The sequence below is a fragment of the Nerophis ophidion genome, linkage group LG25 (assembly GCF_033978795.1).
Source record: "Nerophis ophidion isolate RoL-2023_Sa linkage group LG25, RoL_Noph_v1.0, whole genome shotgun sequence".
In the NCBI taxonomy this organism is placed as follows: Eukaryota; Metazoa; Chordata; class Actinopteri; order Syngnathiformes; family Syngnathidae; genus Nerophis; species Nerophis ophidion.
The window spans coordinates 5,598,559-5,624,956 of record NC_084635.1 but is presented as its reverse complement, the minus strand read 5'-3'; the positions used below and the strand labels follow the sequence as shown (position 1 = coordinate 5,624,956).

General features: G+C 39.2%; 1 protein-coding gene across 1 annotated transcript in view; it reads left to right on the top strand.

Moving 5' to 3' along the window:
- lrp4 (low density lipoprotein receptor-related protein 4) overlaps nt 1–26,398 on the top strand; it is a 475,714-nt gene that overhangs the window by 403,389 nt on the left and 45,927 nt on the right. The window contains exons 19-27 of the mRNA XM_061887739.1: nt 575–680; nt 749–950; nt 1,560–1,749; nt 12,174–12,305; nt 16,900–17,040; nt 17,105–17,191; nt 17,246–17,417; nt 24,390–24,552; nt 24,697–24,922. Of these exons, the coding sequence (XP_061743723.1) occupies nt 575–680; nt 749–950; nt 1,560–1,749; nt 12,174–12,305; nt 16,900–17,040; nt 17,105–17,191; nt 17,246–17,417; nt 24,390–24,552; nt 24,697–24,922 (1,419 nt within the window). The remainder of the gene's footprint in view (nt 1–574; nt 681–748; nt 951–1,559; nt 1,750–12,173; nt 12,306–16,899; nt 17,041–17,104; nt 17,192–17,245; nt 17,418–24,389; nt 24,553–24,696; nt 24,923–26,398) is intronic.

Here is a 26,398-nt window from a genome sequence, read left to right as displayed (position 1 = left end):
TGCTCACGCATTTGTTCACAAACATCCTTGTTTGTGAATGACTGAGCACTTCATGGAATCAGAACCAGAGATACTTTATTAATCCCCGAGGGGAAATTAAGATTTTCAGCACAATCCCATTAAAGAGCTGACAAACATCACAGGGAGACAAAACCGGATCGCTGATGGGTCTGCCCACTTCTGGCGCCTCCTTCAAAAAAGGTGCAAAACAGAAGCTGCTTTTGTAACCAATCATGGCACCCGCCTGTTCCCAACTAGCCTGTTCACCTGTGGGATGTTCCAAATAAGTGTTTGATGAGCATTCCTCAACTTTCTCAGTCTTTTTTGTGTCTTGTGCCAGCTTTATCGAAACATGTTGCAAGGCATCAAATTCCAAATGAGCTATTATTTGCAAAAATATAGTTTAAAGTTCGTAATTTAAGTATTTGGCCTTTCCGGTCTATTCAATTGAATATAAGTTGAAAAGAATTTGCAAATCATTGTATTCTGTTTTTATTTACCATTTTCACAACATGCCAACTTCACTGATTTTGGGGTTTGTAAAACATGAACGACTTTGTGTTTGTTGACCCAGGTACGGATCGTATCGAAGTCTCTAACGCAGATGGAAGCATGCGAACCGTGCTTATATGGGAGAACCTAGACCGGCCCAGGGACATTGTTGTTGACCCGATTGGAGGGTGAGATTACCGGATGTTTAACAATACCTTTTCAGGACAACGCTCACGTTTCCTTTCTGTCCACAAAGCTTAATGTACTGGACCGACTGGGGCGCCAACCCCAAGATTGAACGTTCCGGGATGGACTCTTCCGACCGTGTCGTCATTATATCTTCCAACTTGACATGGCCCAACGGACTTGCCATTGACTATGAGACTAAACGCTTGTACTGGGCAGACGCAGGCATGAAGACGATTGAATTCGGGAACTTTGATGGTTCCGACAGACAGGTAAGGGACACGTTGTCATGATCCGCTACTCGGATCATGACATATTCTGGTTTTGGTTCTGTTTTTGTATCTCATCTTATGTAACTTCATTAGTTCCTGGTGGCACTTTCTGTTTTGTTTCGTTGCCTAGTTACGCATTTAGTGTCACCTGCTTCTTGTTTTTCGTTGCGCACCTGCCTCCTAATTTTTCCGGTATTTAAGCCTGCCTTTGTTTGCCATTCGGTCTCATAGTGTAAACATTTGCTTTCCATGCAACAGGTGACGTCGTTATCCCGCATTGTTGTAACTACGTTTTGAACTCGATTAGCTTCCATGCTATTTGTTTGTTTGTTTCCCTAGCTCACATGCTAGCATCTTGTGTTCCTTCTAGCTCACATGCTAGTTCTGTTGGTTTTGTTGTTAGTGCCTTCGTGCAAGTGTTTTTGTTCTTAGTTTGTTGTTTAGTATGTAAATAAATCATCATTCTTACCTCAACGCTGTGTTCCATTCCGCTGCATCCAAAAGAGAACGCAACCCGCACCACAATGCCAGCAAAGCGTCACACACGTTTGAGTTTATAGAATATGTTCGTAGCGGTCCTCACAAGTCCTGTGTACCTCTGCTACCCAGGTTTTGATTGGCACCCAGCTGCCACACCCCTTTGGTCTCACTGTACATGAAGACAGGCTGTACTGGACCGACTGGCAGTCCAAGAGCATCCAGAGCGCGGACAAGCTCACCGGTTCGGGACGGCATACGCTCGCCGAAAATCTGGAGAACCTCATGGACATTCATATGTTCCAGAGGCACCGTGAAACAGGTGTGTATTCGTGTATGTGTTACACGTCTGGAAAGATGGGCCAACTCTTTCTTTGTGCGACACATTTATTTTTCAGGATCAAACTGCAAAACAATTAACACAGCGTTACAATCGGAGCTTGATGCATTTGTTTTTTTTCATATCACGTACTGACAGACTTATTCTACGGTCTACAACAGGGGTGCCCACACTTTTTCTGCAGGCGAGCTACTTTTCAATTGACCAACTCGAGGGGATCTCATTTATATATAATTTATATTTATTTATGAAAGAGACATTTTTGTAAACAAGTTAAATGTGTTTAATGATAATACAAGCATGTGTAACACATATAGATGTCTTTCTTTCACGAAGACAAGAATATAAGTTGGTGTATTACCTGATTCTGATGACTTGCATTGATTGGAATCAGACAGTAATGATAACGCCCACATTTTCAAATGGAGGAGAAAAAAAGTTTTTTATTTCAACAGACTCTCGCGCCCTACCTTCCGTCAAAACTCTAAAGGCCGACTGCACATTTCCTATCTTCACAATAAAAGCCCTGCTTCATGCTGCCTGCGCTAACAAAATAAGAGTCTCGGAAAGCTGGCGTGCACATCACTTGTGCACGCCAGCTTTCCGAAAGTCTGTTGAAATAAAAAGTGTTTCTCGCCTTCCTCTCTGTCATTTTTTCATAATAATGAACTGGCAGCAGCCAGCGTCATCTCACAAGACCCTCGGGTGCCGTGAATGTCAATCAAGCAAGCTACGGAATTTGCCGCCAATGTTTTTCTTGTAAAGTGTATGGAAGCTGGATGAATTAGATGCCAAAAACCAACCACTTTCATGTGGTATTGTACAGAAAGGACAACTTTTTTTCTCCTCCATTTGAAAATGTGGGCGTTATCATCATTACTGTCTGATTCCAATCAATGCAAGTCATCAGAATCAGGTAATACACCAACTTATATTCTTGTCTTTGTGAAAGAAAGACATCTCTATGTGTTACACATGCTTGTATTATCATTAAACACATTTAACTTGTTTACAAAAATGTCTCTTTCATAAATAAATAAATATAAATGATGGTGGCAGAGGGGTTAGTGCGTCTGCCTCACAATACGAAGGTCTTGCAGTCCTGGGTTCAAATCCAGGCTCGGGATCTTTCTGTGTGGAGTTTGCATGTTCTCCCCGTGAATGCGTGGGTTCCCTCCGGGTACTCCGGCTTCCTCCCACTTCCAAAGACATGCACCTGGGGATAGGTTGATTGGCAACACTAAATTGGCCCTAGTGTGTGAATGTGGGTGTGAATGTTGTCTGTCTATCTGTGTTGGCCCTGCGATGAGGTGGCGACTTGTCCAGGGTGTACCCCGCCTTCCGCCCGCTTGTAGCTGAGATAGGCGCCAGCGCCCCCCGCGACCCCGAAAGGGAATAAGCGGTAGAAAATGGATGGATGGATGGATATATATAAATGAGGTAGATCCCCTCGAGTTGGTCAATTGAAAAGTAGCTCGCCTGCAGAAAAAGTCTGGGCACCCCTGGTTTAGCATGTCCTTGTAACATAAATGGTATTTAAAACCCGATTTTCAAATATCTCTGAGGATTTATGTCGTGAACTTACTCTCAAACTAAAGCTAACTGTATTTTGCTTCGTCACCATGGTTACCGTCGGACCGACGTCCGCCATCTTAGAAAATAACCCCGCTTGTGACTTGTCTTTAGCTCATAAAATTAACAAAACAAACCTTAGCTCAACCTTGCTTGCTCTAAAAGGTACAGAATAAATTATACTACTGTTTGTATGTGTTATATGCAAACCAGCTTACCTGCAAAACACTTAACACAGCGTTACAACCGGAGCTTGATGCATCTGTTTTTTTTTCATATCACGTAATGACAGACTTCTTCTACGGTGCCAGCTACTGATACCAATGGCACCAAGCGCCCTCTGCTGGTAAAACTAAATATCACATGCTGCATGGAAATTCATAGAATACCCTGACATCACAAAATAATTGGTTTATAAACAGTATTTAAATCGAGTTTTCTGACCTTAAAGAGTTTTTAATGGGGGGCAACTATTTTAATCCAAATAAATCACTAAGTGCCACATATCTGAGTCTGCGAGGACATTAGAGACGTACGTTGCTGTGCAACATTTTTAACTCAAAAAGTACCGACATCCAGATAGTAATCAATCAATCAATCAATGTATTTTATTTCGGCAATCTTCACATAAAACAAAGAACAACAACAAGACAGTAGTAATCAATCAATCAATGTATTTTATATCGGCAATTTTCACATAAAACAAAGAACAACAAGACAGTAGTAATCAATCAATCAATGTATTTTATTTCGGCAATCTTCACATAAAACAAAGAACAACAACAAGAAAAGAAAAAAAAAAACACTAATTTGAGCAATGATTGAGCCGAAAGGGTGTAGGTTGAAGCAACGCTTATACAAACCTACCCCATCACAACAAGAACAAGGTTCAAAATATATAAAATCCAAAACATGCTTCACTTATATTACTTTTTTTTTAAACAATATATAAGCAACATATATGTAGCACACGTCTCATATACACAGTTTAACATTTAAATCAAACATATACATTTGTACACTTATATATATACACAGGTGTGGACTCGAGTCACATGACTTGGACTCGAGTCAGACTCGAGTCATGAATTTGATGACTTTAGACTCGACTTGACAAAATGTAAAAATACTTGCAACTCGACTTTGACTTTAATATCAATGACTTGTGACTTGACTTGGACTTGAGCCTTTTGACTTGACATGACTTGCTACTTTCCCAAAACCCAACGATTAAAAAGTTATTCAGGAGCGCTCGGTATCTTCCATTGTGTACGCGTGTTTGTCAACATGTGTGCGATGACAGCCTGTGCGCTACCTGTCAGCACAACAGCCAATCAAATTACATCCACGTTGTTTTCGTCACACAGCATTCACCCAATCAAATTGCAGGAAAACCAACGAAGAAGAGCTTTCAAACAACAGAAGAATAAGTGAAGAAAATTATGCCATAAAGCGTTTCGTTCGGGTATTAAAACTACGATTTGGTCAACAAAACAGGAATTGCCGTATGCAAAACATGCGGTTGGAAGATTACAGACGGAGACGCATCAATTTACAACTTAGTTCGACATTTGAAGTTGCACAAAGGGTAAGTTTTGAATGTAAGCTAACGTTTATTGGCTGAGTAACGTGACTTTTATTTGCTGTGTAGTTAAATCAGTGAGGCTGTAAACTCACTGCTAACGTTATGAAAATAGACATCTTATAAGTAGACGCAGCATCGAGCGCTACTGCCTATTGCCGCAGACGAGACGCTGGGCCGCCATCTTGGAGTGGTGATCCCCTCCACTCAGTGCAATTAATTTGGCAGGAAGCAATGAACTGTCAGCGCATTTAATTCATTTTACCTCACTGAATACCACTTATATCCACGCGCTTTTTTGTCATACGTATAATTATGATAAAGGACTCATGTATTGGCGTGTTCATAATTTGCTTAACAGTAATAGAATATTCTTATATGCTATAAGTGACCAGACATCTGAGATCAAACTGGGAATATAATCCCAGAGAAGGGGAAAAAACAGTCAGCTATTTTGAAGTTGAAGAAACAATATGATTAGGTTGTATATACATGTGTATATCTTACATAAACAATGTATGAATACATTACATATCTATATATCTTAGGGACCTATAGACTAGAGGTTCTCAAATGGGGGTACTTGAAGGTATCCCAAGGGGTACATGATTTTTTTTTTAAATATTCTAAAAATAGCAACAATTCAAAATCCTTTATAAATATATTTATTGAAAAATACTTCAACAAAATATGAATGTAAATTCATAAACTGTGAAAAGAAATGCAACAATGCAATATTCAGTGTTGACAGCTAGATTTTTTTGTGGACATGTTCCATAAATATTGATGTTAAAGATTTCTTTTTTGTGAAGAAATGTTAAGAATGAAGTTGATGGATCCAGATGGATCTCTATTACAATCCCCAAAGAGGGCACTTTAAGTTGATGATTACTTCTATGTGTAGAAATCTTTATTTATAATTGAATCACTTGTTTATTTTTCAACAAGTTTTTAGTTATATTTACATCTTTTTTTTTTTAAATAGTTTAAGAAAGACCACTACAATTGTGCAATATAAAGACAAACATAGTCAAATAAAGGTCAGTTAAAATGTATACTATATTAAGAATATATGTACATATTACATAGAGCCCTGACATCTAACAAGTACAGCACTGTTCATTGTTATGTTCATGTATTTGTTATGTTTTTCACGTGTACGTACACATAAACACATACAGTATGAGATGAGATCAATGAGATAAGGTAACAACATGATATAAACTGCTGATGAACTAGTTCCAATGCAATATTCCATGGAAATACAATGTTAACACTTTTGTGCAAATAAGTACAATTTGACTTGTTTTTTCAAATGTGTTCATTCTGAAAAGGAATCAGTTAAATGTTTAAAATAACTGGTTAACAGTGTTATTATGAAGTGCAATGTCAGCACTGTTTTTTTTTAAAATAATAAATACATACAGCGTTTTAAAAGCATACACAATCTGTGTACATATATTAGTCTGTGGTTAAAAAGACTCGAAACCCAAAATGCAGGACTTGGGACTTGACTTGAGACTTTCCAGTCTTGACTCGGACTTGCATGTCTTGACTCGGGACTTGACTCGAGACTTGAGGGCAAAGACTTGCGACTTACTTGTGACTTGCAAAACAATGACTTGGTCCCACCTCTGTATATACATATATATATATATATATATATATATATATATATATATATATATATATATATATATATATATATATACACACAATTTATTTAAATTCCATATAAAGTGGTAATATATACATTTTAATATAACCTATATGTATAATTATGAAATCATAAATTATATTTATATACATATTATATATTATTGTCTTTCTAAAACAATGTTTGCTCTTCTTTCTTATATCTACCAATGATAAATGATTTAAAAAGCTTTTTAAACTGGTTTATGTTGGTGCTGTGTTTTATTTCATCCTTCAAACAGTTCCATATTTGAACCCCTGCTATTGTTATACTCATTCGTTTCTGCGTTGTTCTACAATATTGGATCTTAAAAAGTAGTTCTCCTCTTAAATTATAATTCCCTTCTCTTTGTAAAAAATCTTCTCTGTAACCCTGTTGGAAGTAAATCTTTACTTGCTTTATAAATCATTTGGGCAGTCTTGAGTTGGATGAGATCTGGTAGTTTTAAATCAAATGTTTTTATAAATAATCACTCGTTCTTTATCCTACTCCTGAAACTTCCTGAAAATTTAATAGAAATCAGCGCATAACTTTTTAAGCTGTCCATAGTGGATTGAAAGGAACTGAGTGAAGCCTCTGTCTACTGCAGGTGTAGGGAACCTTTGGCTTTTGAGCCAGATGTGGCTTTTTTGATGACTGCATCTGGCAATCTGATAAATATTTGCCGACCACGCAGTCTGATAGTTTATGTATCAATGATGAAATATTAACATTGCAACACATGCCAATATGGCCTTTTTAGTTTACTAAATTGCAATTTTAAATTTTGCGCGAAGTATCCTGTTGCTTTAATCGCACAATTACACAGTATTCTGGACATCTGTGTTGCTGAATCTTTTGCAATTTGTTCAATTAATAATGGAGACGTCAAAGAAGAAAGATGTAGGTGGGAAGCGGTGTATTGCGGCCGCCTTTAGCAACACAAACACAGACGGTGTTTCCTTGTTTACATTCCCTAAAGATGGAACTATGGAACAGAGCAGTCAAGCGAACATGGTTCCCTACCACATGTCAAACGGCGGGTTTCGGTTAGAAAATTGTGGTAGTAAGTCGGCTCTTACCGTAGACATGAGCGGACAGCTTGCGTCGTTCCTCGTGCGCCTGTCAAAGAGGCAGCTGCGGACTCTCTTGCCTCTTCCGACCGGCCGCCCCCTAATGTGGGATGCTTCCACTGTGGAGGAGGGGGGGGGGGGAAAGCTCAGACCGACCCCAACGGCTGCCTTCGCTTCCCCTCGTCGAGAAACGTGGCTTACCTCAGAGACACTGGCGGTCACCACACCCCTCCGACTTTCAGGTACCATATAATCTCACTAAAACACTAGTAACACAATAAGCAGATAAGGGATTTTCCAGAATTATCCTAGTAAATTTGTCTAATAACATCTGAATCGCTCCCACTGCCGTCTTATTTTTTTTTTTCTTTCTAGTCCTTCACTCTAACTTTACTCATCCACAAATCTTTCATCCTCGCTCAAATTAATGGGGAAATCGTCGCTGTCTCGGTCCGAATCGCTCTTCCTGCGGGTGGCCATGATTGTAAACAATGTTCAGATGTGAGGAGCCCTACAACCCGTGACGTCATGCGCACATCGTCTGCTACTTCCGGTACAGGCAAGGCTTTTTTATTAGCGACCAAAAGTTGCAAACTTTATCGTCGATGTTCTCTACTAAATAATTTAAACAAAAATGTGGCAATATCACGAAATGATCAAGTATGACACATAGAATGGACCTGCTATCCCCGTTTAAATAAGAAAATCTCATTTCAGTAGGCCTTTAACACGATAAGTAATGAAAAACTCCGCTAATAATCACAGTGTTAAAAATAAGCTTCAAAATATAAAACATTCTCATGCATTTGAATCCATCCATCCGTTTCTATCGCACCTGTTCAAGAAGTCGCATAAATGGTCAAAAGTATTTTATTTGTTATTGGTTAGCTTCAGAATAACAATGTTATTAAAAATAAAATAAGAGATGAACGCATTTTTTTGTTGTGATCAGGGAAAGTCCAAATAACAGAGGAGGCGTAGAATTCTTTTGTCAGACCTAAATTGAATCCTGTCTCTGTTTAATTCCTTGCTTCTTGTCTGTTTAATAGATGTCGTCTGTGTTCGAAGCTGACAGTTGTATTCAGTGTTAAAAATATTATATAACTCTCACGGAAGTACATTTTAAAATATTTGGCTTTCATGGCTCTCTCAGACGAAAAAGGTTCCCGACCCTTGGTGTGCTGCCTTTGTCTCTGCGGATGGAGGCGGTACCACAAGCATACACGCACACTGAAGTTGAAAATCGTAACGTAAACGTAAAGTAACATAGTAGAAATGGATCAACGCAGCCACAAAAATGTACCTACTTCTTTCGTATCCCATTTTGGACAATTCTTGAATGTTCAATTAAAATCCAATAATAACGTTTTTAGCTATCGATAGCAAAATGAAAGAAACGGGCCTTCCTCAGACTGCAGGTCGATTCCGATTTTTGCGACCTGTATCAGATTTGTTCATTGTGTGAACAGTGCAACTCCGAATTTTTCATGTCCGACCCGGGCCAATTTCCCATGTGGAAATAAATCGGATATATGTGCGCGACTGGGGTCTCGAACTTGTTTTCTTCGAGGGCCACATCGCAGACACCAGTGAGCTACGGTGTGTAGTGAACTTTGGCCGCTAGCTAGCCATGTTTTAAAGGATCTCTTCCTGAGGCCTTTTCAGTGTTATAACTTCACCTTTATTGTTAGTTTTTAAGCCAAAATGTGTCCGTTCTCCCTTTTCTGTCTACACACTGTGTCTGCCTGTAAGTACTCAGTGATTGTGCACTGCCGCACATGCTCCTCTGCTCATAAACAATCAATGACACAACGTGACGGGGTGGGGAACCGATACTTTTTAGAGGCGGTATAGTACTGAATATGATTAATTAGTATTGCGGTACTATACCAATACCGGTATACCAGGGGTCACCAACACGGTGCCCGCGGGCATCAGGTCGCCCGTAAGGACCAGATGAGTCGCCCGCTGGCCTTTTCTAAAAAATAGCTCAATTAGCAGCACTTACCAGTGAGCTGCCTCTATTTTTTGAATTGTATTTATTTACTAGCAAGCTGGTATCGCTTTGCTCGACATTTTTAATTCTAAGAGAGACAAAACTCAAATAGAATTTGAAAATCCAAGAAAATATTTTAAAGACTTGGTCTTCACTTGTTTAAATAAATTCATTTATTTTTTTATTTTGCTTTTTATAACTTTCAGAAAGACAATTTTAGAGAAAAAATACAACCTTAAAAATGATTTTAGGATTTTTAAACATATATACCTTTTTACCTTTAAAATTCCTTCCTGACTATTTAAATCAATGTTCAAATTTTTTTTTTCAATTGTAAAGAATAATAAATACATTTTAATTTAATTCTTCACTTTAGCTTCTGTTTTTTCGACGAGGAATATTTGTGAAATATTTCTTCAAACTTAAATCTTATTTCAAAGTCTTTAGAATTTCTTTAAAACAAAAAATCAGGAAAATCTAGAAGAAATAATGATTTGTCTGTTAGAAATATAGCTTGGTCCAATTTGTTATATATTCTAACTAAGTGCAGATTGGATTTTAACCTATTTAAAACATGTCATCAAAATTCTAAAATTAATCTTAATCAGGAAAAATTACTAATGATGTTCCATAAATTCTTTTTTTTTATTTTTTCAAAAAGATTGGAATTAGCTAGTTTCTCTCTTTTTTTTTTTGGTGGAATTTTGAATTTTAAAGAGTCGAAATTGAAGATAAACTATATTTCAAAATGTAATTTTCATTTTTTTCGTGTTTTCTCCTCTTTTAAATCAGGGGTGTCAAACTCAAATACAGAGTGGGCAAAATTTTAAACTGAACAAAGCCGCGGGCCAAGGTTGAACAAATTAACCTTTTAATAGGGACCCAAACAAGTTTTGCAATCAATATTGAACAAGCAAGGCTTATATAGGGCAGCACGGTGGAACAGGGGTCAGTGCATCTGCCTCACAATACGAAGGTCCTGAGTAATCCTGGGTTCAATCCCGGGCTCGGGATCTTTCTGTGTGGAGTTTGCATGTTCTCCCTGTGACTGCGTGGGTTCCCTCCGGGTACTCGGGCTTCCTCCCATGGAACAAGCAGAGCTTATATAACGTAATAGTGCAAAATCAACTTTCCAAAAACATTAGTGGTATATTAAATAAAATATAATTAAAAAGATTAATGCCTCTTTTATATTTGCAGCCTTCTGAGGTAAATATCAACATTAACTTTTTCCACAGGCTAATAAATTCGAAAATAAAATAAAAATGAGGTGGGCGGGGTTTGGTGGTAGCGGGGGGGTGTGTATTATAGCGTTCCGGAAGAGTTAATGCAGCAAGGGGTTCTGGGTATTTGTTCTGTTGTGTTTATGTTGTGTTACGGTGAGGGTGTTCTCCCGAAATGTGTTTTGTCATTCCTGTTTGGCGTGGGTTCACAGTGTGGCGCATATTTGTAACAATGTCAAAGTTGTTTATATGGCCACCCTCAGTGTAACCTGTATGGCTGTTGACCAAGTATGTGTGTGTGAAAGCCGCATATATTATATGACTTGGCCAGCATGCTGTTTATATGGAGGAAAAGAGGACGTGACGACATGTTGTAGAGGACAGTGCCTTTAAGGCACGCTCCCAATATATTTTTCCGGGTGGAAATTGGGAGAATGGTTGCCCAGGGAGATTTTCGAGAAGGGCACTAAACTTCGGGAGTCTCCTGGGAAAATCAGGAGGGTTGGCAAGTATGAGTATTAGCGGTGAATGCGGTGTTACCGGCGGGCCAGCTCTAATGTTCATTTGATATTGACTCAAGGGCCAAATGAAATTAAACGGCGGGCCAATTTTGGCCCGCAGGCCAGAGTTTGACACCCATGTTTTAAACCGTTCAATTAAGTGTTTTTTTCATCTTTTATTCTCGACAAAAAACCTTCCGTAAAAGGAAAAAAAATGTACGACGGAATGACAGACAGAAATACCCATTTTTTTTATATATATAGATTTATTTATTAAAGGTAAATTGAGCAAATTGGCTATTCCTGGTCATTTATTTAAGTGTGTATCAAACTGGTAGCCCTTCGCATTAATCAGTACCCGAGAAGTAGCTCTTGGTTTCAAAAAGCTTGGTGACCCCTGCGGTATTCCGTTAAACCCTAGTGGGGACCGAATTCAACAAGTTCTCAATGTTGTTATAATGTCTTGTGCCTGCTGGGATGTAATGCGTTTGTGTGATAGAGGCTGAACAAAGGAACACAAGGAGCATTGATTAGTAGGTGAGGCTGTCAGCTATGGGAAATTACAGGTAAACTGAGCCTTGATCAGTGGCTGAGAAAGCAGAACCTCAAGGCTCATATTTATCTCATGTCTAGTTCTTCCTGTGTTCCCTAAAGGCCGGCTTGTCTTTATCAACAAGCGTTTTTTTGTTTGCCCTAAAACCAGCCGTGTGCTTCCCATTGATTTTTTTTTTTTTTCCCTGTGATGGCCTAGAAATGAGTCTGTTGTTATATTTCTCCTCCCGCAGTCCACAACCCGTGTGCAGTGAATAATGGAGGCTGTAGCCACCTGTGTCTCCTGGCTCCTGCTCCCAAAGCTTACAGCTGTTCCTGTCCCACCGGGATCAACCTTCAGGCAGACGGGAAAACCTGCACACCTGGTATGAAACATTCCAGAGACGCGCAATTAAGTTTGGACACATCTTCTCATTCAATGTGTTGCCTTTATTTCCATGACTATTTTCATTGTTGATTGTCACTGGAGGCATCGAAACTATGAAGGAACACATGTGGAGTTATGTACTTAACAAAAAAAAGGTGAAATAACTGAAAACAAGTTTTATATTCTAGTTTCTTCAGAGTAGCCACCCTTTGCTCTGATTACTGCTTTGCACACTCTTGGCATTCTCTGGATGAGCTTCAAGAGGTGGTCACCTGAAATGGTTTTCACTTCACAGGTGTCATAGTTTTAATGCCTTCAGTGACAATCTACAATGTAAATGGTCAGGAAAATAAAGAAAACACATTGAAACGAGAAGGTGTGTCCAAAAATGTTGGCAAGTACTGTGTGTGCGTGCATGTATATATATATCTATATATGTGTAGGTGTGTAGTGAATTGTGAATTATATTTATATAGCGCTTTTCTCTAGTGACTCAAAGCACTTTACATAGTGAAACCCAATATCTAAGTTACATTTAAACCAGTGTGGGTGGCACTGGGAGCAGGTGGGTAAAGTGTCTTGCCCAAGGACACAACGGCAATGACTAGGATGGCGGAGGCAGGAATCGAACCTGCAACCCTTAAGTTGCTGGCACGGCCACTCTACCAACCGAGCTATGCCGCCCCAATGTGTGTATGTATATATATATATATATATATATATATATATATATATATATATATATATATATATATATATATATATGTATATGTATGTATGTATGTATATATATATATATATGTACATATATATATATATATATGTATGTATATATATATATATGTACATATATATATATGTATATATATATATATATATGTACATATATATATATGTATGTATACATATATATGTATGTATATATATATATGTATGTATATGTATATATATGTATGTATATATATATATGTATGTATATATATATATATGTATGTATATATATATATGTATGTATATATATATATATATGTATATATATATATATATGTATGTATATATATATATATGTGTATATATATGTATGTATATATATATGTATATATATATGTGTATATATATGTATGTGTATATATATGTATGTATATATATATATATATGTATATATATATATATATATATATATATATATATATATGTATATATATATATATATATATATGTATGTATGTGTGGGAAAAATCACAAGACTATTTCATCTCTACAGAACTGTTTCATGAGGGGTTCCCTCAATCATCAATTGTCACAAAAAAAATCAAAAAAAAAATCTCCTGACGATTGAGGGAACCCCTCATGAAACAGTTCTGTAGGGATGAAGTAGTCTTGTGATTTTTCCCACACACACATATTGCGCTCTACCACGGTATCAAACATTATTCTCTGGATAATCCAAATAAGATTGAAATATATATATATATATATATATATATAGCCCTAATATATATATATATACGTATATTTGCGTATACAATGCAGTTAATCGCGATTAATCGGAGAAATAGTGCGATTAAAATTTTTAATCGTTGCCCAGCCCTAATATATATATAAATATATATATATATATATAAATATATATATATATATATATATATATACAAACTATTTTTTTGATTCAACGCCTAAATCTCTAGATCACCTTCAGGTTTGTTATTATAAAGTTTATATTTTAATTTGTTTAATTTGTTTTATGTTATATGTCCTTTTTTCCCCCAAAACCCTGTCTTTATGGCAAAAACACAAAATGTGCAATCTTTTTCCCCAAAAATATTTCTTTATTTGGAGCTTAAAATAGGTCAATAATTCATAGCACCATCGATTTTATTGCATTACTATTTTTGATCTATGACAGCTTAAAAAAAAAATCCCACTAAAATGCTTGGGGATCCAAAAGGGCCCCACTAATTAAAAATGTTAGTAATATATTAAGTCATAGATTTTTTTAAGTCTCTAGATCAACTTCAGATGTATCCATGTTTCTATTTGTATACTTTTTGTTAGAAAAAAGTGTTTTTTATCTATCATACACAAAAAACATGCAATGTTTTCCCCCAAAAATATTTCAAAGTGGAAAATTCGCTGAGAAGTAATTGGATTCTAACATTGATTTTGATTGATTATTATTTGTTTATCAATGACCACTTTAAAGGTAAAAAAACAGTCGACATAGCACAGGGGTTTCATACACGTGGCCCGTGGGCCAATTGCGTCCCGCGAGACGTTATTTTGCGGCCCCCACCTTAATATGAAAGTTTAATGTTAGTGCGCCCCGCGTGTTTTATATGAATGGTGCTTAACAGCGTTATGTGCGGTGCTCATGGAATCTACCAATCCCGGTGTGGTATGTGGCTCTCGAGGGCCGAAAATTGATGTCACTTGCATGATCCAAGCAGAAAAACGTTTTGCCCCACCCTCGACGATTTTTGTTATTTGGGTCCAAAATGGCCCTTTCAACATTCTGTGTTGCCTACCCCTGCGTTAGTGGAAAAGCGGCAAATGAGTGAAAGCGACAGAAACGTTGCCATGGAGACGAGGCCTTTCTTACGTGCCTGGCTGCAGTCACACCGCGACACCTGTCCGTCAGTGACAACAATCCCAGATAACCTGGACCTATTCAAACCGTTATTTGTTGTTTTTTATTGTTTAATTTGCATTGCCTCATATTAATTCATTCTCATTTTGTTCATTTATATTTAAATTTTATTTTGTGTTGAAAATAAAAATAAAGACATTTAAAAAAAAAATGTTTTAAAGGGGAACATTATCACCAAACCTATGCAAGCGTCAATATATACCTTGATGTTGCAGAAAAAAGACCATGTATATTTTTAACCGATTTCCGAACTCTAAATGGGTGAATTTTGGCAAATTATCGGTCTTTTAGCGATGACGTCAGAATGTGACGTCACCGAGGTAATACACCCACCATTTTCCTTTTCACAATACAAACACCAAGTCTCAGCTCTGTTATTTTCCGTTTTTTCGACTATTTTTTGGAACCTTGGAGACATCATGCCTCGTCGGTATGTTGTCGGAGGGTGTAACAACACTAACAGGGAGGGATTCAAGTTGCACCACTGGCAAGAAATCTGCCGCCAGACCCCCGTTGAATTTGCCAGTGTCTTCACATTTGACCGGCGATGCTAAGACAGACATGGCACAGAGATGTATGGATAACCTGCAGATGCATTTGCAACCATTAAGTCAACGAAATCACAATTTTGTTGATGTTGTTGACTTATGTGCTAATCAGACATATTTGGTCGCAGCATGACTGCCAGCTAATCGATGCTAACATGCTACGCTAATCGATGCTAACATGCTATTTACGCTAGCTGCATGTACATTTGAAACTAGATACCCACATATAATGCGAAACAAACACTTACCAATCGACGGATTGAAGTTGCTCCAGTGTCACAAGATGCGAAAGTCCTGATCGTTTGGTCCGCACATTTTACCGGCGATGCTAATAAGGCAGCCATGCTATGGGCCACTTCATTAGGTACACCCACGCTATGGCCGAATAGCGTCAATAGCTCTTTGCTCAATAGCTTCAATTTCTTCTTCAATTTCATTTTCGCTATCTGCCTCCATACTCTGACTATTGATTGATTGATTGATTGATATATTTTTATTTCAAATATGCAAAAAAAAAAAAAAAACAAACAAGAGCAAGCATGATCCAATACAGTGCTATAGCCTTAACGGCTATTATAACAAAATGAAAACAATGAAGAATAAGAAAAACAAATGAGCATTCGACTTTTTTTTTATTTTTTTATTACATATTTGAAAAGGAGTGAGAAGAAGTATACACTTATTTAATCCCACCCCTTTTCTTTAAATCATAAATGACTCTGAGCTCGAACTTCCTTGTTCACTCTATGTACAAACTTAATGAGCTTGTATATAAATAAATGATAAATATATACATACATATGCACACTACACACATACATAGCCACACCGTTACCACAAGTGCTCATGGAAATAGTATCATGACACTGGTACTGCAGACTATCTGTTTCAATACATGCGTAATCTGTTGAATCGCTTAAGCCGCTGAAATCCGAGTCTGACTCCGAGCTAATGTCGCTATATCTTGCTGTGGTAACCGCCATGTTGTTTGTATTGGCAGCACTGTATGACGTCACAGGGAAATGGATAGTGGTTTCGAAGATAGCGAAAATAAGGCACTTTAAAGCTTTATTTAGGGATATTCCGGGAGGTGTAAAATTTTGAAAAAAACTTCGAAAAATAAAACAAGCCACTGGGAACTGATTTTTATTCATTTTAACCCTTTTGAAATTGTGATAATGTTCCCCTTTAAGATATTTTTCTTGCGCCCCCTGCTTCTCCCAGACTCTGCATCCGGTGGCCCCCAAGTAAAGGGAGTTTGAGACCCCTGACATAGCAGCCTTTTGTAATTAGTCGACATTGCAAGGTTTTCTCGTTACATTCCACCTGTTTGCTCTTTTACAACTTCCCATCAGAAGTCGTTGCAAGAATGTAAAAAGATATTTTGCTTTGTGCAGGAATGAGCAGCTTCCTGATCTTTGCACGGAGGACTGACATCAGAATGGTTTCTCTGGACATCCCTTACTTTGCGGACGTGGTTCTCGCCGTCAACAGCTCCATGAAAAACACCATCGCTGTGGGCGTCGACCCCAAAGACGGTTTGTGTGTTAGGCCGAGCGCCTGTTGACGGATGGGCGTGCTGAGTCTCAACATCTTCTGCAGGAAAGGTGTATTGGTCTGACAGCACACTGAAGAAAATCAGCAGAGCCAACATCAACGGGACGGCGGACGAGGACATCATATCTACAGGTAACTTCCACAACTCCTCCGCTCCAACGAGTGCTTCACCTTGTCTCCCCGCAGGGTTGATGACCACCGACGGCTTGGCAGTGGACGCCGTGGGACGGAAGATTTACTGGACGGACACAGGCACCAACCGGATAGAAGTTGCCAATCTGGACGGCTCCATGAGGAAAGTTCTCGTGTGGCAAAACCTGGACAGCCCTCGAGCCATCGCCCTCTACAACGAGAAGGGGTGAGTACACGGGTTTTCATGATTTTTACCAGTCTTACTAAATCATTCTCAATGGGAATCTAATTTTAGTGGTCTGTTTCTTTATCTAGATATGTTTTTTTTGTGGGCCACCTCAAAATTATTGCTGCTTGTAACAGTGGATATATCAGATTGTGAACTTATAATAGCCTTGTTGCACAATTTTCAAAGATTTTTGATTATTATGTTTTGTACAAACAGAACGATCGATAACGACTAGAACAAACGCAGTATGCAGTGCGTGTGTGTCAACGTTGAAAGAACTAATATATTTTTCGCAAGCCAGTTAAATGATGTGGGGGGCCACATAAAATCACATGGCAAGCCATTTTAATGGCCACTTAAAATCGTGTGGCAAACCATATAAAGTTACATTAAATGTTGTTGCGGAGCACATAAAATGTCGTGGCAGACCACATAGAATTACATGGCAGGCCACTTTAAATGATGTGGCGGAATGGCATGAATACAAAATGATTGGGGGACCACATAAATTCACATTGTGGGCCATTTTAAATGATGTAGCGGAAAACCATTTCAAATCATATAGCGGGCCAAATTAAATGTTGTCGCGGCACATATTACATGTCGTGGCAGGCCACGATTAAATAATGTGCCGGGTCACGTTAAATGATGTGGCAGAATGGCATAAATATAAAAATATTGGGGGACCACATAGATTCACATGGTGGGCCATTTTAAATGGTGTAGCGGAAAACCATATAAAGTTATAAAGCGGGCCACTTTAAATGTTGTTGCGGAGCACATTGAATAATGTGGCGGATGGCATAAATATAAAATGATTGGGGGACCACATAGATTCACATTGTGGGCCATTTTAAATGATGTAGCGGAAAACCATTTCAAATCATATAGCGGACCAAATTAAATGTTGTCGCGGCACATATTAAATGTCGTGGCAGGCCACAATAAAATAATGTGCCGGGTCACGTTAAATGATGTGGCAGAATGGCATAAATATAAAAATATTGGGGGACCACATAGATTCACATGGTGGGCCCTTTTAAATGGTGTAGCGGAAAACCATATAAAGTTATGAAGCGGGCCACTTTAAATGTTGTTGCGGAGCACATTGAATAATGTGGCGGATGGCATAAATATAAAATGATTGGGGGACCACATAGATTCACATGGTGGGCTATTTTAAATGATGTAGCGGAAAACCATTTCAAATCATATAGCGGGCCAAGTTAAATGTTGTCGCGGCACATATTAAATGTCGTGGCAGGCCACAATAAAATAATGTGCCGGGTCACGTTAAATGATGTGGCAGAATGGCATAAATATAAAAATATTGGGGGACCACATAGATTCACATGGTGGGCCATTTTTAATGGTGTAGCGGAAAACCATATAAAGTTATAAAGCGGGCCAATTTAAATGTTGTTGCGGAGCACATTGAATAATGTGGCGGCTGACATAAATATAAAATGATTGGGGGACCACATAGATTCCCATGGTGGGCTATTTTAAATGATGTAGCGGAAAACCATTTAAAATCATATAGCGGGCCAAATTAAATGTCGCGGCACACATTAAATGTCGTGGCAGGCCACGATAAAATAATGTGCCGGGTCACGTTAAATGATGTGGCAGAATGGCATAAATATAAAAATATTGGGGGACCACATAGATTCACATGGTGGGCCCTTTTAAATGGTGTAGCGGAAAACCATATAAAGTTATGAAGCGGGCCACTTTAAATGTTGTTGCGGAGCACATTGAATAATGTGGCGGATGGCATAAATATAAAATGATTGGGGGACCACATAGATTCACATGGTGGGCTATTTTAAATGATGTAGCGGAAAACCATTTCAAATCATATAGCGGGCCAAATTAAATGTTGTAGCGGCACATATTAAATGTTGTGGCAGGCCACGATAAAATAATGTGTCGGGTCACGTTAAATGATGTGGCAGAATGGCATAAATATAAAAATATTGGGGGACCACATAGATTCACATGGTGGGCCATTTTAAATGGTGTAGCGGAAAACCATATAAAGTTATAACTTTAAATGTTGCGGAGCACATTGAATAATGTGGCGGATGGCATAAATATAAAATGATTGGGGGACCACATTAATTCACACGGTGGGTCATTTTAAATGGTGTTGCAAAAAAAACATAAAATTATTAACCGAGTCACATAAATGTTGTTGCGGAACACATTAAATGTTGTGGCGGGCCACAATTAAATGATGTGGCGGATGGCGTAAATATAAAATGATTGAGGGACCACATACATTTACATGGTGGGCCAATTACATGGTGGGCCAATTTAAAGGATGTAGCGGAGAATATAAAATCATCTGACGGGCCATTATAACATTTTGTGACGGCCTATGTAAAATGATGTGGCGGGTCTTGAAAAAATTTTGTGGCCAACCACAAAAATTACATGGCGGGCCACGTAAAATTACATGGCAGGCCACATAAAAATTACATGGCAGGCCACATAAAAATTACATGGCAGGCCACATAAAAATTACATGGCAGGCCACATAAAAATTACATGGCAGGCCATTTTAAAGACGTGGCGGGCCAAAATAAAATAATGTGCCGGGATGAAGTGGCAGAATGACATAAATATAAAATGATCGGGGGACCACATAAATTTACATGGTGGGCCATTTTAAATGATGTAGTGACAAACCGTATAAAATTATATTACGAGCCACAATAAATGCTGTTGCGGAGCACATTAAATGTCGTTGCGGGCCACGATAAAATGATGTGGCAGGTGACGTAAATATAAAATGATTGGGGGAGCACATATATTTTCATGGTTGGCCATTTTAAATGATGTAGCGAAGCATATAAAATCATCTGACGGGCCATTATAACATTTTGTCACGGCCTATGATGTGGCGGGTTTCAAAAGATTTTTTGGGCCAGCCACAAAAAAAGACGTTAAATGATGTCAGACCACATAAAATTACATGGCGGGCCACGTAAAATTACATGGCAGGCCTTTTTAATGATGTGGCGGGCCACAATTAAATAATGTGCCGGGCCACGTTAAATGATGTGGCAGAATGGCATAAATATCAAATGATTGGGGGACCACATAAATTTACATGATGGGCCATTTTAAATGGTGTAGCGACAAACTGTATAAAATATAGCGAGCCACTTTAATGTTGTTGCAGAGCACATTAAATGTTGTTGCAGGCCACAATAAAATGACGTGGCGGGTGGTGTAAATATAAAATGATTAGGGGAGCATATATATTTACATGGTGGGCCGTTTTTAATAATGTAGCGAAGCATATAAAATCATCTGACGGGCCATCATAAAATTTTGTGACGGCCTATGATGTGGCGGGTCTCAAAAATGTTTGGGGGCCAGCCACAAAAAAAAAGGACATTACATATGTCAGACCACATAAAATTACATTGCGGGCCACATAAATTACATGGCAGGCCTTTTTAATGACGTGGCGGGCCACATTAATGAAGTGGCAGAATGGCATAAATATAAAATGATTAGGGGACCACATAAATTTACATGGTGGGCCATTTTAAATGGTGTAGCGACAAACTGTATAAAATATAGCGAGCCACATTAAATGTTGTTGCAGAGCACATTAAATGTCAAGGCGGGCCACAATAAAATGATGTGGCGGATGGCGTATGTATAAAATGATTGGGGGTCCACATAAATTTACATGGTGGGCCATTTTAAATGATGTAGCGGAGCACTTAAAATCTTCTGACGGGCCATGATAACATTTTGTCGCGGCCTACGTAAAAGATGTGGCGGGTCTCAAAAAAATGTTGTGGCGAGCCACAAAAAAATGCACATTTTATGACATGTCAAACCACGTAAAATTACATGGCGGACCACATTAAATGGCGTGTCAGACCACAAAATTACATGGCAGGGCACGTATATTATTTGGCAGGCCATGTAAAATGAGATTACAGGCCATCTAAATTGATGTGCTAGGTCACACAAAATGTCATGGTGGGCTACGTAAATTTTACACAGTGTGACAGAGCACCACATTAAAATATCCACTATAAAATTACATAGCAGGCCATAATCAAATTTTGTGACAGGCCACTGTAAAATTACATAGCGGACCACATTAAATGACGTGTCAGACCATAAAATGAAATTTCAGGCCACGTAAATTAATGTGCCAGGTCACAAAAAATGTCATAGTGGGCTACGAAATTTTGCACGGTGAGGCGGAGCAAATAAAATGTGGCGCGCCACAATAAAATATAGTGTCAGGCCAAAATAAAATTACATGGCGGGCCACGATCAAATTTTGTGGCAGGCCACGGTAAAATTACATGGTGGACCACATTAATGGCGTGTCAGACCACAAAATTGCATGACAGGGCACGAAAATTATTTGGCAGGCCATATAAAATGAGATTTCAGGCCACGTAAATTGATGTGCCAGGTCACAAAAAATGTCATGGTGGGCTACGTAAAATTTTACACGGTGTTCCAGAGCACATGAAATGTGGCGCGCTACGATAAAATATAGTGGCAGGCCACTATAAAATTACATGGCGGGCCACGATCAAATTTTGTGGCAGGTCACTGTAAAATTACATGGCGGACCACATTATATGGCGTGTCCGACCACAAAATTCCGTGGCAGGGCACGTAAATTATTTGGCAGGCCACATAAAATGAGATTTCAGGCCACATAAATTGATGTGCCAAGTACAAAAAATGTCATGGTGTGCCACATAACATTTTACACGGTGTGGCGGAGCACATAAAATGTGGCGCACCACAATAAAATATAATGGCAGGCCAATATAAAATTACATCGCGGGCCAAAATCAAACTTTGTGGCAGGCCACTGTAAAATTACATAGCGGACCACGTTAAATGGTGTGTCAGACCACAAAATGATATGGCAGAGCACGTACATTATTTGGCAGGCCACATAAAATGAGATTTCAGGCCACAGAAATTGATGTGCCAGGTCACACAAAATGTCATGGGGCGCTACGTAAAATTTTGCAGTGCGGCAGAGCACATAAAATGTGGCGTGCCACGATAAAATATAATGCCCGTCCAGGATAAATTTACATGGCGGGCCACAATGAATTTTTGTGGCAGGCTACAATGAAATTTTGTGGCAGGCCACTGTAAAATTACATTGCGGCCCACGTTAAATGGCGTGTCAGACCATAAAATTACATGGCAGGGCACATCAATTATTTGGCAGGCTATATTAAATGAAATTCCAGGCCACTTAAAATTGATGTGCCAGGTCACGAAAAATGTCATGGTGGACTACGTAAAATTTTACATGGTGTGGAGGAGCACATACTATGTGGCGTGCCACTATTAAATATATTATTGTGGTCCGCCATGTAACTTTACAGTGGCCTGCCACAATCAAACTTTGTGGCAGGCCACTGTAAAGTTACATGGCGGACCACATTAAGGGCGTGTCAGACCACAAAATTACATGGCAGGGCACGTAAATTATTTGGCAGGCCATGTAAAATGAGATTTCAGGCCACAGAAATTGATGTGCCAGGTCACAAAAAATGTCATGGTGGGCTACATAAAATTTTACACGGTGTTCCAGAGCACATGAAATGTGGCGCGCTACGATAAAATATAGTGGCAGGCCAATATAAAATTACATGGCAGGCCACAATCAAATTTTGTGGCAGGTCAATGTAAAATTACATGGCGGACCACATTAAATGGCGTGTCCGACCACAAAATTCCATGGCAGGGCACGTAAATTATTTGGCAGGCCACATAAATGAGATTTCAGGCCACATAAATTGATGTGCCAAGTACAAAAAATGTCATGGTGGGCCACATAACATTTTACACGGTGTGGCGGAGCACATAAAATGTGGCGTGCCACAATAAAATATAATGGCAGGTCAATATAAAATTACATGGCGGGCCAAAATCAAACTTTGTGGCAGGCCACAGTAAAATTACATAGCGGACCACATTAAATGGTGTGTCAGACCACAAAATGATATGGCAGGGCACGTACATTATTTGGCAGGCCACGTAAAATGAGATTTCAGGCCACATAAATTGATGTGCCAGGTCACACAAAATGTCATGGGGGGCTATGTAAAATTTTGCAGTGCGGCAGAGCACATAAAATGTGACGCGCCACAATAAAATATAGTGGCAGGTCAATATAAAATTACATGGCGGGCCACAATCAGATTTTGTGGCAGGCGAATATGAAATTACATGGCGACTTGTCCAGGGTGTACCCCGCCTTCCGCCCGATTGTAGCTGAGATAGGCCCCAGCGCACCCCGCGACCCCGAAAGGGAATAAGCGGTAGGAAATGGATGGATGGATGGATGGCAGGCCACTATCAAATTTTGTGGCAGGCCACTGTAAAGTTTCATGGCGGACCACATTAAATGACTTGTCAGACCACAACATTTCATGGCAGGTCACGTAAGATATTTGGCAGGCCACATAAAATGAGATTTCAGGCCACATAAGTTGATGTGCCAGGTCACAAAAAATTTCATGGTGGGCTACGAAAATATTTACACCATGTGGCGGAGCACATAAAATCTGGCGTGCCACGATAAAATATAGTGGAAGGCCAAAATAAAAATATATGGCGGGCCACAATAAAATTGTGTGGCAGACTAATGTAAAATTACATGGTGGACCACATTAATGGCGTGTCAGACCACAAAATTACATGGCAGGGCACGAAAATTATTTGGCAGGCCATATAAAATGAGATTTCAGGCCACATATAAATTGATGTGCCAGGTCTCAAAAAATTTCATGGTGGGCTACGAAAATCTGGCGTGCCACGATAAAATATAGTGGCAGGCTTGTGTTAAATTACATTGCAGGTCACAATTTTTCAAAAAATGTGTCGGGCCAGATCTGGTCCTGAGACCCTGAGTTGGACACCTCTGGTCTAAATGATCTCTGTGTTTTACAGTTTCATGTACTGGTCTGACTGGGGAGAACATGCCAAGCTGGAACGTTCTGCGATGGACGGGTCGGATCGAGTAGTCCTCATCAATAACAACCTGGGCTGGCCTAATGGTCTCGCTATAGACGTGGCTGGATCTCAACTATTATGGGCTGATGCCCACACTGAGGTCAGTCCTAGCTCTGGACCAAGGTCAAGGTTTTTATTTCAGACATGGGCGAATCCGATAAAAGATGGACGAGACAGAAAGAAAGACCCCCATCAATCGGCTGAATTCAAAATCCTCATCCACATACCCTTTGATCCTTCCCAGCGTATCGAGGCGGCCGATCTTAACGGCCAAAACCGCCGGACACTGGTGACTCCAGTCCAGCACCCGTACGGCTTAACCCTCCTCGGGTCCCACATCTACTGGACTGACTGGCAGAGCCGGAGCATCCAGCGGGCAGACAAGAATACCGGAACCAACACCATTACTGTACGTGCTAACTTACCGGGTCTGATGGACATTCAGGCCGTGGACAGAGAGAAACCTCTGGGTAAGTCATTTATTTTTATGATTACAAGGAAAAACTAGAAAATTCCCGTCTGCTAACTGTGCTGTGATCCTCCGACTCTGGGTTGATTCACACTTTGATTGATTGATTGATTGATTGATTGAAACTTTTATTAGTAGTTTGCACAGTACAGTACATATTCTGTACAATTGACCACTAAATGGTAACAACCGAATAAGTTTTTCAACTTGTTTAAGTCGGGGTCCACGTTAATCAATTCATGGTAAAAAGTTTGTATAAAACATTAGAATGTTAGCTTGTTATCACGGAAAACAGTTAGCATCTAGATCAGGGGTGCCCACACTTTTTCTGCAGGCGAGCTACTTTTCAATTGACCAACTCGAGGGGATCTACCTCATTTATATATATCATTTATATTTATTTATTTATGAAAGAGACATTTTTGTAAACAAGTTAAATGTGTTTAATGATAATACAAGCATGTGTAACACATATAGATGTCTTTCTTTCACAAAGACAAGAATATAAGTTGGTGTATTACCTGATTCTGATGACTTGCATTGATTGGAATCAGACAGTAATGATGATAACGCCCACATTTTCAAATGGAGGAGAAAAAAAAGTTGTCCTTTCTGTACAATACCACATGAAAGTGGTTGGTTTTTGGCATCTAATTCATCCAGCTTCCATACACTTTACAAGAAAAACATTGGCGGCAAATTCCGTAGCTTGCTTGATTGACATTCACGGCACCCGAGGGTCTTGTGAGATGACGCTGGCTGCTGCCAGTTCATTATTATGAAAAAATGACAGAGAGGAAGGCGAGAAACACTTTTTATTTCAACACTTTCGCGCCGTCCCTTCCGTCAAAACTCTAAAGGCCGACTGCACATTTCCTATCTTCACAATAAAAGCCCTGCTTCATGCTGCCTGCGCTAACAAAATAAGAGTCTCGGAAAGCTGGCGTGCACAAGTGATGTGCACGCCAGCTTTCTGAGGGATCGCTTGTGCACGCCAGTTTTCCGAGACTCTGTATTTAGTTAGCGCAGGCAGCATGAAGCAGGGCTTTTATTGTGAAGATAGGAAATGTGCAGTCGGCCTTTAGCGTTTTGACGGAAGGTACGGCGCGAGAGTCTGTTGAAATAAAAAGTGTTTCTCGCCTTCCTCTCGGTCATATTTTCATAATAATGATCTTGCAGCAGCCAGCGTCATCTCACAAGACCCTCCGGTACCGTGAATGTCATTTAAGTGACGTCTTGGTGAAGATTGATGATCACTAATTTTTAGGTCTATTTTTTTTAAAAGCCTGGCTCGAGATCGACTGACACACCCCCCGCGGTCGACTGGTAGCCCGCGATCGACGTAATGGGCACCCCTGATCTAGATGAAGTTTCAAAACCCATGAATTTTAGGTTGAAAAGATCCAAATGAGTTGAAATGCCAGCAAAAAAATGTCAGCATGCTAATTTTAGCATGCTTCTAAGATGGGGCCGAGTA